The following is a 14,701-nucleotide window of genomic DNA, read 5'->3' as shown; positions in this document are numbered from 1 at the left end:
ATTGTGTGTAAAATATATGCTAAAAACAAATTATTTGGGGCTGGGGTTGTGGCTCAGAGGTAGAGCGCTCATCTAGCATGTGGAAGGCCCTGGGTTTGATCCTCAGCACCATATAAAAATAAAATAAAGATATTGGGTCCAACTACCACTAAAAAAAAATTATTTATATAACCAAACATAATGACCTATTTTTAGTTGCCTGATTATGTTTTTAATTAAAAAGAAAGACAAAGTGGGCCTATCTTTGTAAACATTTATTCTCTTGAACTGAAAAAGGCTTGCATCAGCACACATTGTACAGCCTTGCAAATTACACAGAAATTGAAAAGAAGGTTCCTTGTTCATAAGTGCAATGAATCTTTATGTCCAGTTATCTGCTGCAAACAATGAAAAATTTTGAACCACTCAAGTTTCCAGCACTCATCAAATGTATTTCCTTAGGTGACAAAAAAATCCACGAGGAGGGGAATGCAGATAAGTGGCATTTAGTTATTGGAGTGACACTTATAAAAGAAAGTGGAAATATTTTCCTGCCTAAGATGATTCCTATTCCCCTTTGAATCTAAGTGGTTTGCTTTAGAGGCATCAAGAACATAATTTACTTTACACTTAACATTCATACTATCTAAGTGAATAAGGAAGGGACCCTATAGGAGAATTCTGTATTTTATGGAAAATGTTTCTGTGTTTAGAGATTCAGGGGAAGAGAAATCTATTTGTGGGCTCTCTTTAGCACCCTCAGGCTCCCAAAGGGATAGTACATGGTTTTGGCTTGGTTCTTCCATTCCTGCATTCTTTTCCCCCCAAATTCTAAGTTGGGTCATACTGTGCTGGTTGTAAAAAGAAATACAGGTTGCAACTGGTTATAATCATTTTGAATAATAATTTGCTGTACAATAGAGCTTTGGATCTGATACAAGAATTCAGAAATATAAAACAAAATAACTATAAAAGTTAGGAGGCATATGACAGCATTTCCTTAGAAAAGCTGCTAACTCTGTATCATTCTGGTGTGGATTCCTATAGTCAATAGGGAAAATGTGTCTTTCTCCCCCTCTCATTTGCTGGAACACTGGCCTTTCTTCAAAAGCTATAACACCATGACCACACATCCTAGGAGACTCTAAAACGTTAACAGAAGCTCCAAATACCAAGCCAATCAGATATGTGAGAGGGAAGGGGAATCATGGAGGTGAAAGGTTCAAAGGTGGCTCTGTTACTGAGAACTTGCCCTTTCCAAAATGTGAAAGTCATAATGCTTCTTGCTTGTTCTCAGCTTAAACTTGTTAACTGAATTAATTTGTTTCTTCAATGCATTCTGTGCAGCTGAAATGGAGGGAAACGTGGCTAAGACGGTGTATGTAGAGGCCAAGTCACTGGGTTTAGAGCGCTCAGGGTTGACAGTGCTGTCCCCGCTGCCACAACAAAGGGGGTGATGACGTGGCTGGGACTGAGGGTCCCGGAGCCATCGAATCTTGGCGCCAATTTTAAAGAGTTCTCCAAAAAGCTTCTCAGCTTCCATGCGAGTTATTCCATCGGGTAGCTCAGTAATTTCTAAGACCTTCCCAACAACTAGAATGAAAAAGGTAGAATTAATATATCCCTGTTACCAAAAAAGTTAGATAAAAAGTACTGCAGACCCAAAGACAACATAGGTAATGAAGAAAATTTTCTGAAACTATTCAAAATCACAAAATTATAATTGACATGATATTCCTTCATTTATTTACTTATTTTTTGGTATAGGGGATTTAATATAGAGGCACTCTATCCCTGATCTGCACTCCCAGCCCTTTTTCATTTTTCAGTTTGAGACAGGGTCTTGCTAAGTTGTCCAGGCTGGCCTTGAACTCACGATCCTCCTGCCTTAGCCTCCAAAGTCTCTGGGATTACAGGCATGCACCATAATTATGGCTATTATACCATTATGGCTATGGCCATCTTTTAAATCATTCCTATTCACCACTTAGGCCAGGGGTATGGAGCTAATAGTGCTTAGCTGCTGATCTCAAAGTCCTCACTGATAGTTTCACAAGTACATGCAACACTTTTCTAAATCAGGAAATCTCAGGCAAAGCTTTTATTGAATTTCATGTTTCCACTGTAAAATAAAGATAACCCTTGCCCTAACCAACCCAGGCTGTTGAGTAGAAGATTAAAGTATAAATGTGAAAGCACTACACCACAGAAAAGCCTAAATGGTTCATTCAGACAACCCCTTTCTCAAACAACACAGAGGCTGCTGAACTCTACCTGCTTCTCTCAGACTCCTCTTCTCTCTGTTGCCCCTTCATTGCTCCTACACCCACCTGCACTTTACTACACATATTCTCCCATCTAAAATGAAGCAGAGTTAAAAGAACATATTCAAGAATCCTAACTTGGAGATTGCATAATTTCCCGGGACATTTTCTATGGGATTATAGGAAAAAGAAAGCTCATTTCTGTGGTGTGATATATTTTAAAACTGTCACCAATCTGTAGCACACATTCACTCGCCCCTCAGGGACATACCTGCTTCTCCTGCTCCAAGGTCTGTGGATGCAGCTTTCTTAGCTTGTCTCCTTCCTCTGTTTCCATGCCTGCTGCCAGACTGACCCTGGAAGCCCACAAATAGTTGAGAAATAAGTTTAATAATGCTGAAAAATGTATTTGTAGTGCTTAAAAACATAGCACCTAAGTTTTAGGGTTTAGTAAACTTGATTAGGGTTTAGTATTCCTGCAGAAATAAATCAATCCAAGGCTCTCTGGATCCTGCTCCGCAGCAATGGTATATGATTGCTCACTTGCTGACTCTTTCATAAGCAAAGGTGCCCCAACCCTTAGCCACCTGGCCCCATTTTTGGGTGGTACTAGTGAGCCACTGCTCAGCCAAGTACCACTGCCTTCTCTTGCTTTTGCTCTCAGAGCTAACAGGTATAAATCATTTGGCTGAGACATGCAGCTCTTTTTAGGCAGTACCAACAGGTGTGTTCAGTGCCCCATATCTGACAAAGGAATATGGGATTCTGTGACAAAAAGGTTATAGAGCTGCCTTTCATACCTGTTGGTTTGGAATGTGCCCATGCAGAACAGTAGGAGGGTTATATTGCAGAGGTTGGCCGAGTAATGGATACCTGGCATCTCCTGAAAGTCAAAAACATTTTTACAGTTTTCTCTCCTCAGTTATAATGCACTTCTCAGTTTTCTTTTCTCCCCCTCCCCACCAGAATTTTAGAACTTGTTCAAAAAATAAGATACAGAGGGGAAACATATTTGATAGAGTAAAGCAAGTATAGGTAATTCATGTATTTAAAAAAAATTCCTTTAAAGAGCTGGGGCAAACTTCTAAAAGGATTATGATTAATAACAGTAGTTATGCTGGGCGTGGTGGCACATGACTGCAATCCCAGCAGCTTGGGAGGCTGAGGCAAGAGGATTGTGGGTTCAAAGCCAGCTTCAGCAATAGCAAATGCTAAGCAACTCAGTGAGACCCTGTCTCTAAATAAAATACAAAATAGGGGTGGGGATGTGGCTCAGAGGTTGAGTGCCCCTAAGTTACAACCCCAGTACTCTCCCACTGCAAAAAGAAAAGAAAAGAAAAGAAAAGAAAAATAACAGTGCTTATGAAGGATGAGTGGTAGGAACTGGGTGGCAGGAACAGATGGGAGAGAAACTTCTCTATATACTTTAAACTATTTGTTGTTATTTGAACCATGTCAGTGTATTATCCAATCAAAAAAGTAAGTAAAATTTTAATAAAATTTAAATAAATTTTCAGGAGATAGCTTCATAACACAGAAAAGCAAGGCACAGACTTCTTGCCACTCCATGGACTCCTTTGGTTGAACAGGTCAAGATTGTTGGGTAGCTCCTGAAAAGGACACACCCATGACATACTCTAAACTCTTGCTGAAGGGCAGGTATAACAAGGGACTAGCACTGAGATCAGAGATGCAATGTTAAATTTTGGAGATGCATAAAACAATAACTATGAAGAAGTCATAATTGAGTGTTACAATAATGAAATTGAACAATAAGGCTTAAAATTTAAAACAGAATAGAGAGAAAGATGCTTAAAAATTCTGGTACCTCCTAAATAAAGATACCCAAGATTTACTCACATGTAGCGATATTCTTTTCAAATATGTTAAGTTGTGGTCAGCAATAAACAGAGACTCTTTCTTACAGGGTGGGTGAGGCAGTCGTCTGGGGTATTCATACTAGATCATGTATACCACCATATATGCAGAAATGCACTTAGGCCATTCATATCAGACTATATGACACATACCATTTCATTTTTTTTAATGATAAGCTTTCTTTTTCTAGAATATTAAATATTTGTAGAAAATTCGGGAATAGAGAATTACAAAGGAGAAAATAAAAGTGTGTGGCTCATTTTACATGCAAGTACATTTTACAATTCTTTAAAAAACTGAGCTAACTAACATGCAAAATGCACATTTTAATTATTAAATTAGGTAAATTCTAACAATTGTACAAGTCTGTGTAACTGCCTGGCATGGTGGCGCACACATGTAATCAGCAACTTGGGAGGCTGAACTAGGAGGATCACAATTTCAAGGTTGGTCTCAGCAATTAAGACCTTCAGAAACTCAGGGGGACCTTGTCTCAAAATAAAAAATAAAATAGGGTTAAGGGATATGGCTCAGTGGTAAAGCACCCTAGGTTAGATCGCCAGTACCAAAAAAATCTATGTAACCATGATTCCAAAAAGATAAAAGGACATTCCTATTTTCCAAAGAGTTTTCTCTAGTTCCTTTTTGGTAAATTCTCCTTATCCTTTCCTCCTTGGAATTCAACTCAGGGCGCTATATCACTGGGCCTACATCCCCAGCCCATTTTAATTTTTATTTTGAGACAAGGTCTTGCTAAGTTGCTGAGCCCGGCCTCAAACTTGAGATTCTCCTCCCTTAGCTTCCAGAGTCACTGGGATTAGAGGTGTGTGCCACTGTGCCTGGCTCATTCTTGTTTCAATATTTATTTCCCTAATGACGAACCACGTTGAGTACCTTTTCAAGGGCCTAACAAACATGCGTACACCTTTTTTGAAATGTCCATGTTGTTTTTTAAAATCGCTTAATATATTGTGAGTAGTTCTTTTTATTTTAAATATTTATTTTTCAGTTATAGGTGTGTACAATATCTTTTTTATTACTTTATTTTTATGTGGTGCTGAAGATTGAACCCAGGGCCTCAAGCATGCTAGGTGAGCGCTTTACCACTGAGCCCCAGACCCAGCCCAGTAGTTCTCCTTTAAATGATTCTTTAAACCATGAATTTCAGACAGTTGTATAGTATTTCTTCTTCTTTTTTAAAAATTTTAACATTTTTTATTTTTTTTTTAGTTTTCGGCGGACACAACATCTTTGTTTGTATGTGGTGCTGAGGATCGAACCCCGGGCCGCACGCATGCCAGGCGAGCGCGCTACCGCTTGAGCCACATCCCCAGCTCTGTACAGTATTTCTTGTACAGCTATATTATAACTTATTCCTCACTGTTGAAAATTTAGGTTGTTTTTTAACTTTTCTGCTATAGAAAAAATGCTTTTGTAAATAAATCATTGTGTGCATTAATCTTTTTTTAAAAAAATATTTATTTATTTTTTTAGTTGTAGTTGGACACAATACCTTTATTTATTTTTATGTGGTGCTGAGGATCAAATCCAGGGCCTCTCATGTGCTAGGTGAGTGCTCTACCGTTGAGCCACAATCTAGCCCCTGTGCATTAATTTTTAAGATAATTTCAGGAAATAAAATGAATGGTCTCTATATTGGTTTAAAATTATCTGCATGCAAGTCTGTTCCTCTAAGTAGACCTGAGGGAGAATGATGTTAAAAGATTTTTTCCCTATTCATCACTGTATACCAGTGGCACAGTATGACTTCAACAAACATTTGTTGAAGCCAGGCACAGTGTGGCATGCCTGTAATTCCAGTGGCTTGGGAGGCTGAGACAGGAGGACTTCGAGTTCAAAGCCAGCCTCAAAAGCTAAGCAACTCAGTGAGATGCAGTCTCTAAATAAAATACAAAATAGGGCTGGGAATGTGACTCAGTGGTTGAGTGCCCCTGAGTTCAATCCCTGGTACTCAAAGGCAAACAAAAATGTTTGCTGAATACATTTTTGAATTAAAAAAATTTTTTTGGGGGGGTGGTATTGGGGATTGAACCCAGAGGCCTGAGACCCTCCATTACTTATTTAATTTTTATTTTGAGTTAGGGTCTCCTTAAGTTGCTGAGGCTAGCCTTGAGTTTACGACCCTCCTGAATCAAGTTGCTGGGATTATAGGAGTACACTATCATGCCTGGCTGTGAAAGTATTTAGCAGCAAAAACAAGGCTAGAAGAGTGTCTGGTAAGAAGCAGATTTGCCTGAGGGAAGGTGAAAATGCAGTTTTGTGGGAAACAGAAAAGTAACAGTATCAAGATAAATTACCAAATGATTGGGATTGGATGCCTAAAATTCTCTGAAGCTGTGATTAGTTTCTGATGCACTTACCCTGCCCAGGGACAAAAGGTCTAGAAAACTGGGGCATGATGGAAAGTGGTGGTCCAGAGGGACGTATGGTTTTCAGGGTGGACAGCTGAGCTGGTGCTGGCGACTGAGCTGGTGAAATAATGGGACTGCTGAGTTGAGGGCTGTGCTGTAATTACAGTACATAGAGAAAACAGGTCAGCATTACTGGGGCATGCTTTTTGCAAATTTCCTTTTGGACAAAATTTCTTCTTCCTCTTGAGTATAAATATGTACTTGTTTAAAAAAACCCAAACATATCTTCCGACTCCCAAAGATCAACATGAGTAACAGACCATTTCTATACATATGCATTCATATATCCATTTTTTTACTAAAATGGGAACAGATTAAATTTTATTTTTGAAATTTGCTTTTATACATTGGCAATAATATTGTTGATATTTTTGCAAGCAAAAATACATATACTTATCCCAATCTTTCTTTCCCCCATTAAAAAGTTTAACCTCTCATAAAGAATTCCCAGATTTCCTAAATGATGCTAAAAATTTATTGCATTTGTTTTGTTTCTCCCTGTAAAAATATTCATCAGTCACTTAACAATGGGGATTATCCTGAAAAATGTGTTATCTGGTGATTGTACTGTTGTGTGAACATCCTAAGAGTTTGCTAAGATAGCTAAAATGTCATTAGGTGATAGAAATTTTTCAGTTCCATAGTAATTTTTTTTTTTTTTTTTGCTTGCTATGCTGGGGATTGAACCTAGGGCCTTGTGTATGCTAGGCAAATGCTCTACCACTGAGCTACATTCGTAACTCAAAACTTTAATGTATTTATTGTTTTGGCGGTGTAGGATGAAGCCTAGGGACTCAAATATGCTAGGCAAGTGTTTTATGTCATATCCTTTTCCATTATAATATAATATGACCAATGTCATATATGCAGCATGTTGTTGACTAAAACATTGTTATGTGGCACATGACTCCATGTGTGTGTATATAGCATATGATATATGTGTGTATATATACCCACACCCCCCCATATACATATACATATATATATTTCTGAGAATAATTCGAGTTGGATACTTTTTCTTTTGCTGAAATAATTAGTGTCTATTTCCTAAAAACAAGGACATTTTCTTATATAATCACAAAACCAGGAAATTAACAATATCTTTTTTATGTTCCAAACCTTGAAGCCTAATCCTGTATCCTCAAGACCCATTTTATACTTCCTCTGCACAAATCTTGGCAACCATTATTTTTCTGAGGAGCTCTGGTTCTTTTAGTAGACAATGGTGTTTTGTTTTTTTAAATTTTGTTTTTTAGTTGTTGATATAACTCTGTTTTTATTTATTTATATGTGGTGCTGAGAATCCAACCCAGTGCCTCACACATGCTAGGCAAGCACTCTATCATTGAGCTACAACTCCAGCTCCCAACAATGGCATTTAAAAAAAAATATATTTTTAGTTGTAGATGGACACAATACCTTTATTTATTTAGTTTTATGTAGTGCTGAGGATCAAACCCAGGGCCTCTTGTACGTGGCTAGGCAAGTGCTCCACCACTGAGCTACAACCCCAGCCTGATAATGGCATTTTAAAACTACCATCTGGGTAGTAGATATAATCTTATTCTTTTTAGTAAATACACTTAAGGGTATTTTTCTACAAGGTCTGGCTCTGGTTCAAATTTTTTGATAAAAGTATTTCAGTGGTGATGATGTTATGTATTTCCTCTTATACAATATCAAAAGGCAAATAATGTTTGGCTGATCCACTTTTACAGCATTTACATAATGCTGTAAATGATCAGTGAGTATAATTGATCAGTAGGTTCAATGTTGTTTGCCTAATTCATCTACTTTAAAGTCTTTCATGAACTTTCTACCTAAAAATGATTTTAATATTGGCTAATGATTTTTTCTTGATTCATTATTTTTTATTTGTTCTAATTAGTTATACATGATAGCAGAATGCATTTGAGTCATTATATACAAATGGAGCACAACTTTTCATTTCTCTGCTTGTACATGATATAGAGTCACACTACAGGTGCAGTCATTCATACATATATCTAGGGTAATAATGTTCGCCTCATTCCACCAGCTTTCCTACCTGATCCATTATTTTGATAGGGTTCTAAAATGTCAATTTTTCTGATTCTACCATTGTTTTTGTACTTATTAACTAGATTCTTCTGTGAAGAATGTTTGTTCATTGACTATCTGGTTACACTAAAATATAGCTCAAGGGGGAATGGTAGGGTAAGTGCTCAATTTTTTTTCTTTAGAAAACTTTAGATCTAATTTATTTGTTATTTTTTTTTCCTGAGCTGGGTGGGCTTCATGCATACTAGGTAAATTCTCTACTACTGAGCTACACCCCTAGGTCCTTCTGATTTTTTAAACTTTATCCAGAAATTGGCAAAAACTATTTGAGTACTGAAATAAATGTCTGGATGTAGAAAATGTTCAAAATTCTCTGTCTGAAAGAATTCCAGATTCAGTGTCAAGGCACAAGTTGATCTTACATGATTAAAAAAAAAAGCAAAGTTTTAAAGTGATAATGAACAAAAGCATCTTACCTGGACAATATTGTCTACATTGGTAAATTCCACACACTTCTGCCCTCTCTGGTGGTCACAGTAATATTTATTTTTTTTCCACTGGGGAGGAGAGTGGGCACGAGACTGGGGATTGTTTGGTACGCTGAGCTGCATCATCACCATTCCTCCACCAGGTGGTGGTGGTGGCATGGCTGAAAATCAAAATTAGGACACTACAATCAGTATATTAGCTGGTATCTCTGATCATTAGGATAACAGCAATGATTTCACATTTCTGAAAATAATTTTACTATTAGATATGCAAGCCAAATTAAAGGCTTGTAGCTATGCTACAAGCATTATGTGTTTCAAAAGACATTAAAATGAACACTCTAGGGCTACACAACTCACTTAACCTAAAAATAAAGGCCTATATTACTTAGGAGAGCCTAATTACCCCAACAGGATCTTACGTACAGTACAACAACATACATGATCTACAAAAGTTGCTAATTTTTCAAATAAATTAAAAAATAGGTATTCTAAATGAAAAACTTTGCAAAAATTTAATACTCTTAAGAAACATGGACAATACAGCATCATCTGTATAGAGAATGAATTAGCAGAAAAAGTCTGGGACATGAGGTCAGAGAGCACAATTTTAGTACTCTGAAATATCTTTGGACTTCAAGAAAATTATTTCATCTCTTTTCTCACCTGAGAAAGGAGGCTAGGAAGGCTTCCCTGGATGACTTCATAGAGTTGTGAGAATAATGTGTATGTTAAAACACTTTGCCAACTGTACATTAGAGATAATTGAATTATTATATCTGTATCTCCCTATCCTTTTTTAAAGATTTTTTTTTAGGTGTTGATAGACCTTTATTTTCTTTATTTATATGTGTTGCTGAGAATTGAACCCAATGCCTCACACATAAAAAGCAAGTGCACTACCGCTGAGCAGAGCCCCAGCCCTATCTTGATTTATGTCTCTAGTGGACAGGTACTGTAGCACAACTGGTATCAAGCAAGTACTTCACCTGATGCTGACCATAGATTTGTGAGTTAGAATTTCATGTCCTGACACCAGAACATTAGTTTGTACTGTTGTGACCATAAAGATGATTTCCAGTTCCCTAGATATAGAACTAACTTGACTGTCTAAACAACTAGGGGAAAGGTTGCCTCCTTCGAGACATCTCAAGGTTTTCCTCGGTCAAAGTGGTTTATGCCAGACATAGCCACTATTAGTCATTTACTGATGATCAATATTTATTGCTTATCTGTTTTTCAGAAGCTTATATTTGTCAATAAATCATTACATAAAATCCAATATAAAGATCTGTTTAAGTTTCCCTAGAAGCAAGAAAAAATTTTCTCAAAGACTGGGAAAAGCCCTTGTAAAAAAGTGTGTTTTTTTTTTTTTTTTTGAGTCAAACTTTAAGGATGATTCTTAGTTAAAAAAAAAAAATTGCTGTGAAAGATTCAGGAGTAAATTATATTGTACTTTTGTGTGTGTGGTGCTAAGTATTCAACCCAGAGTTTTAAGCATGCCAGGCAAATGCTCTACCATTGAGCTATATCTCCAACTCTCAAACTTTAAGGATAAGAAAAGACTTGGGCAAGCAGAGAAATATGGTGAATGGGCAACAGGGCAGAATGATGAACAGGTGCAAAAGTACGTTTAGCAAGAAAACAAAGTTTTGTATGACTTGAATGTATATGTATAAGTAGGAGGCTTGTTTGAGAGGGAGTTTACATTGGGAATCTACTCAGGTTTTTTGTTCAGAGGATGGCATGAAGAAATTTCTGTTTCAAGACAATCATTTTTGAAATTCCTGGTATGTGTTTTGGGGAGGAGGAAAACTTGGGAGTGAGGAAAACATAAAGTAAGTAAAACACTTAAGAGTAAGAGATTACTGCAAATAAGATATGGGGGATGGGGAGAATAAAACCGACCACTTAGCAGTAGTGGGGAAGGAGAGAAGGTATCAGGTTTGAGGAAATAATGACTTAATGGGCTGGGGATACAGTTCAGTGGTAGAGCATTTGTCTAGTATGTGCAAAGACCTGAGTACCATGTCAATATAGCAAAAAAAGAAAAGGACAGAAGACAGTAGAAAAAAAAATAATTATGATTCTGAAATTTCTGTTTGGTCACTAGTTGGAGGGTGAGGTAAAGTATGTAAAAAGAAGAAAATACTGAGTCTAATGTGTCTTTGACATACCTGGGTAGGATGTTCAGTAGGCAGCTGGCTACATGATCTTAGCAGAAATAAGATTTGTGAATTGTCAGCAAAAAGCAGACACCTTTGAGTCTCAGGGCTGGTTAGATTATCTAAGGAGAGCTTGGAAAGTAATGAGAAGAGGGCCTAGGAAAGGATCCTGGAGAATGTCAATCAGGATAGCAGAGTGATAGCAGGGGTCATAAAGGAAGGCGTGGAATACATGCCGTAAGTTTGATTCAGCATGGCACTCAAACATCCAGACTATATCCAAGCACAAGTTGAGAACATTTTTGTAGAAATACCAAAGGATATTAATTGAACTATTTCTCAAACAGACAAACTATTACCTGCTTTTTTCAGTAATCTATTCATACCTGTACACTGGTGGCCTTGAAGCTGCTGGGAACTGCATGGTGAAGTAGTTTGAGGAAACTGTACTTGTTCTGATCCTGGATGTTGTAAGTAGCCTACTGAAGAGCTAGGGATGGGGGGAGAACCAAACACAAAAACAAAACACAATGACAAGATGATGACTGAAGAGTCTTTGAATAAACAATCCAACTAAAAATATTTTCAAATTGGTAGGTAATAAGTCAAACCCAATTTTAATCTTTTCACTGTAAATTATAATTACTTTTTTGAATAAATATTACTGTATGCTTATGGTACTGATTTAAAAATATCCAACTCCTAAATCTATTACTCTTATAGCTTTATAAAAATTATTCTAAATGTCTTTTGTATTGTTCAAATAATTATTTTAAAAACAGTAAACTTTAATAAACTTTAAAAAATAATGTATTTGGATCTCACTGAGTAACTTAAAAGAGAATATGCAATTTAACACTATTCAGACTCAAAAGTTATTTTATTTCTTGGAAAATGAACCAAGAATAATGGAAGCAACAGAACATGTTCTAATGTATTCTAACATAAATACTAAAAATAATAAAATGCAATTAGTATAAAACCATTAAATTTGGCTATACTTTTGAACAGCCAGTCTTTGAGACTCAAATAAATAAGGTTTGTCATAATATGTCTCTATACAGTTTCCTCTTTTCAGCAAATTCTTTCAGGATAGTAATTTAAAGTTATAGAATAGTATATAATTTGCAAATTATCAGGAAACAATATATATCTAAATCCCCATTAGCTATATCTTTTTTTCAGTCTTCTCTTTTTACTAAGGGAGTTTTTATTTAATAAAGCAGCATATACTTTTGCAATACTAGCGATTGAATCTAGGTGCATTTTATCATTGAGTCATATTCCCAGTCCTTTTTATTTTTTTGAGACTAGGTTTTACTAAATTGCTGGGATTAGAAATGGATGCCACTGCCTGGCAAAAACATTATTTCTTAACCAACTGAGATATTTTTTGTACTTGTATCTCATGTAATTGAATTAAAAATTCTATTTTAGATCCCTCTATGAATGAAATACACAGAATATAGGGAGACATTTCAAATGACACCATGATGATGCAACCAGTCAGATTGAGGTTATGGAAACTCTAAGACAAATGTTTAAGAACACAAGCAATACTTAAGGGATATGTTTGATTTAAATAAGATATTAACTGCAAAATGTTTTAGGATGTGTCATAGTATATTTAGGGATACCTATACTGAAATACTTATGAATGAAATAATAGGATACTTGGAATTTATTTCACAATAATATGGGAGGGAGAGATAAAGATTTAAATAAAAATAGATTAGTCATTAGTTGATAACTGTTGAAACTGTTAGCAGCTGGGGGGGGAGGTCAGTACACTTTCATTCTTTTTTGTTTATTTATTTAGGTGGTGCTGGGGATTGAACCAGGACCTCACACATATACCTCACACATACTAGCCAAGTGCTCTACCACTCAGCTATATCCCCGTTGACTTTCCAACCCCTGTTCATATTTATATATGTTTAAAAATGTCCAGAGGTTGAGGGGTATAGCTAAGTGGTAAATCATATGCTTAACATTTCTAAGGCCCTATGTTCAATCCTTAGCACCATACATAAAATAAAGTCCATAATAAAAGATTAATAAAGAATTGTGTAATTCAGGCCAGGTGGACAATTCCCCAATTAATATGAATTAAAAAATTTTGCTTGGAGCTGGGGTTGTGGCTCAGCAGTACAGTGTTCACCTAGCACATGTGAGGCCCTAGGTTCAATCCTCAGCACCATATAAAAATAAATAAATAAAATAAAGGTATTGTGTCCAACTACAACTAAAAAATAAAAAAATTTTTAAAAAATTTGCTTCTCTCTCTCTTTTTTTTTTTGTTAAAGTGAGAATCGCTCAGTACAGTTCAATAAAAGGGAAAAAGAAATGTAAAGGAAGAATTTTATACAAAGTGATTTGGGTACTGAATATGAAAACAGTATTTTCTGAATTTGATAATATTATGATTGGAATATATGAGTATTAGCTACCAATGGAAATAATACAGCTTGAGAGTCTGAGAATGTGCTCATACTGAGGAAAACAGACAGTTCTCACTGGGTAAAAGGTGTTTTTTAGTTTTTTTTTTTTTTCCCCCCAAACCATGTAAACAGCTCTGTTGGGCCAGTGCAGAGTCCCTTACTCTGATTTTGTTCTCTAGGAACATGCTAATATGGCTTACTCAAGTTTGAGACATATGGGGTGACAGGAAACCACCCAGAAAAGAGAAGAGAATATTCAGGTCACCGAGGTGAACAATATAATCCATATTACTAAATTATAGACTACTATTTCAGTTTAGTGCTTCAGTAGGTTTTCATTTTAGTTAGTGTAAAACATTTTTTTATATGTGTGTGTGTGTGTGTGTGTGTGTGCGCAAAACTGCAAATAAAGTGTGCAATCTGATAAATCACCAACCCTGAAAATTTTGTTCATTGGTAATCCCACTGTCCCTTTTCCCCCATTGACTCTTCCCAGGCCCCTGGCACCAGGCAATCACTGATCTGTTTGCTTTCACCAGTGATTAAATTGCATTTTCTATCCTTTTTAAATAAATGGAAAAAACTGGTATCCATATTATCTTTTTAAAAAATCTGTCTTGTGGGATTCATTCATCCATTTTGTTCTTATCAGTAGATAATTCTTATTTTTTTGGTACAGGGGATTGAACTCAGGGGCATTCGACTACTGGGACATATTCCCAGCCCTATTTTGTATTTTATTTAGAGACAAGGGTCTCACTGAGTTGCTGAGGTTGGCTTTGCACTCCTGCCTTAGCTTCCGGAGCTACTGGGATTAAAGGCGTGGGACACTATGCCCAGCTTAATTCTTATTATAAAGAACATTCTACTGATAAATGTAACAAATATAATTTGTTTATCCATTCACCTGTTGTTGGATGTTTGGGTTGTTTCCAGTATCCATTTGTCTTGTTAAATACCTAAAAGTGGAATAGTTGGATCAGGTAGCAGGTATATATTTAACTTTTTAAACTG

At 36.2% G+C, this 14,701-nt stretch overlaps 1 protein-coding gene across 5 annotated transcripts in view; it reads right to left on the bottom strand.

Annotated features, from left to right (window-relative positions):
- Window positions 1-238: 238 nt before the first annotated feature.
- Window positions 239-14,701, bottom strand: part of R3hdm1 (R3H domain containing 1) — a 95,704-nt gene continuing 81,241 nt past the window's right edge. For 4 of the 5 annotated variants that reach the window (XM_026387814.2, XM_026387821.2, XM_026387826.2 and 1 more), the window contains 6 exons: window positions 11,633-11,736; window positions 9,070-9,242; window positions 6,503-6,647; window positions 3,044-3,126; window positions 2,515-2,599; window positions 239-1,572 (listed from right to left, as the gene is read on the bottom strand). In XM_026387814.2, coding sequence (XP_026243599.1) covers window positions 1,217-1,572; window positions 2,515-2,599; window positions 3,044-3,126; window positions 6,503-6,647; window positions 9,070-9,242; window positions 11,633-11,736 — 946 coding nt within the window. In that variant the 3' untranslated portion in view covers window positions 239-1,216. Of the gene's footprint in view, window positions 1,573-2,514; window positions 2,600-3,043; window positions 3,127-6,502; window positions 6,648-9,069; window positions 9,243-11,632; window positions 11,737-14,594; window positions 14,647-14,701 lie in introns of those variants that run through there. The other variant, XR_003300668.2, reaches the window with a different exon arrangement.

Source organism: Urocitellus parryii, chromosome 1 (genome assembly GCF_045843805.1).
Source record: "Urocitellus parryii isolate mUroPar1 chromosome 1, mUroPar1.hap1, whole genome shotgun sequence".
Lineage (NCBI taxonomy): Eukaryota > Metazoa > Chordata > Mammalia > Rodentia > Sciuridae > Urocitellus > Urocitellus parryii.
The sequence above is the reverse complement of the archived record's forward strand: the minus strand, read 5'-3'. Positions and strand labels throughout refer to the sequence as shown.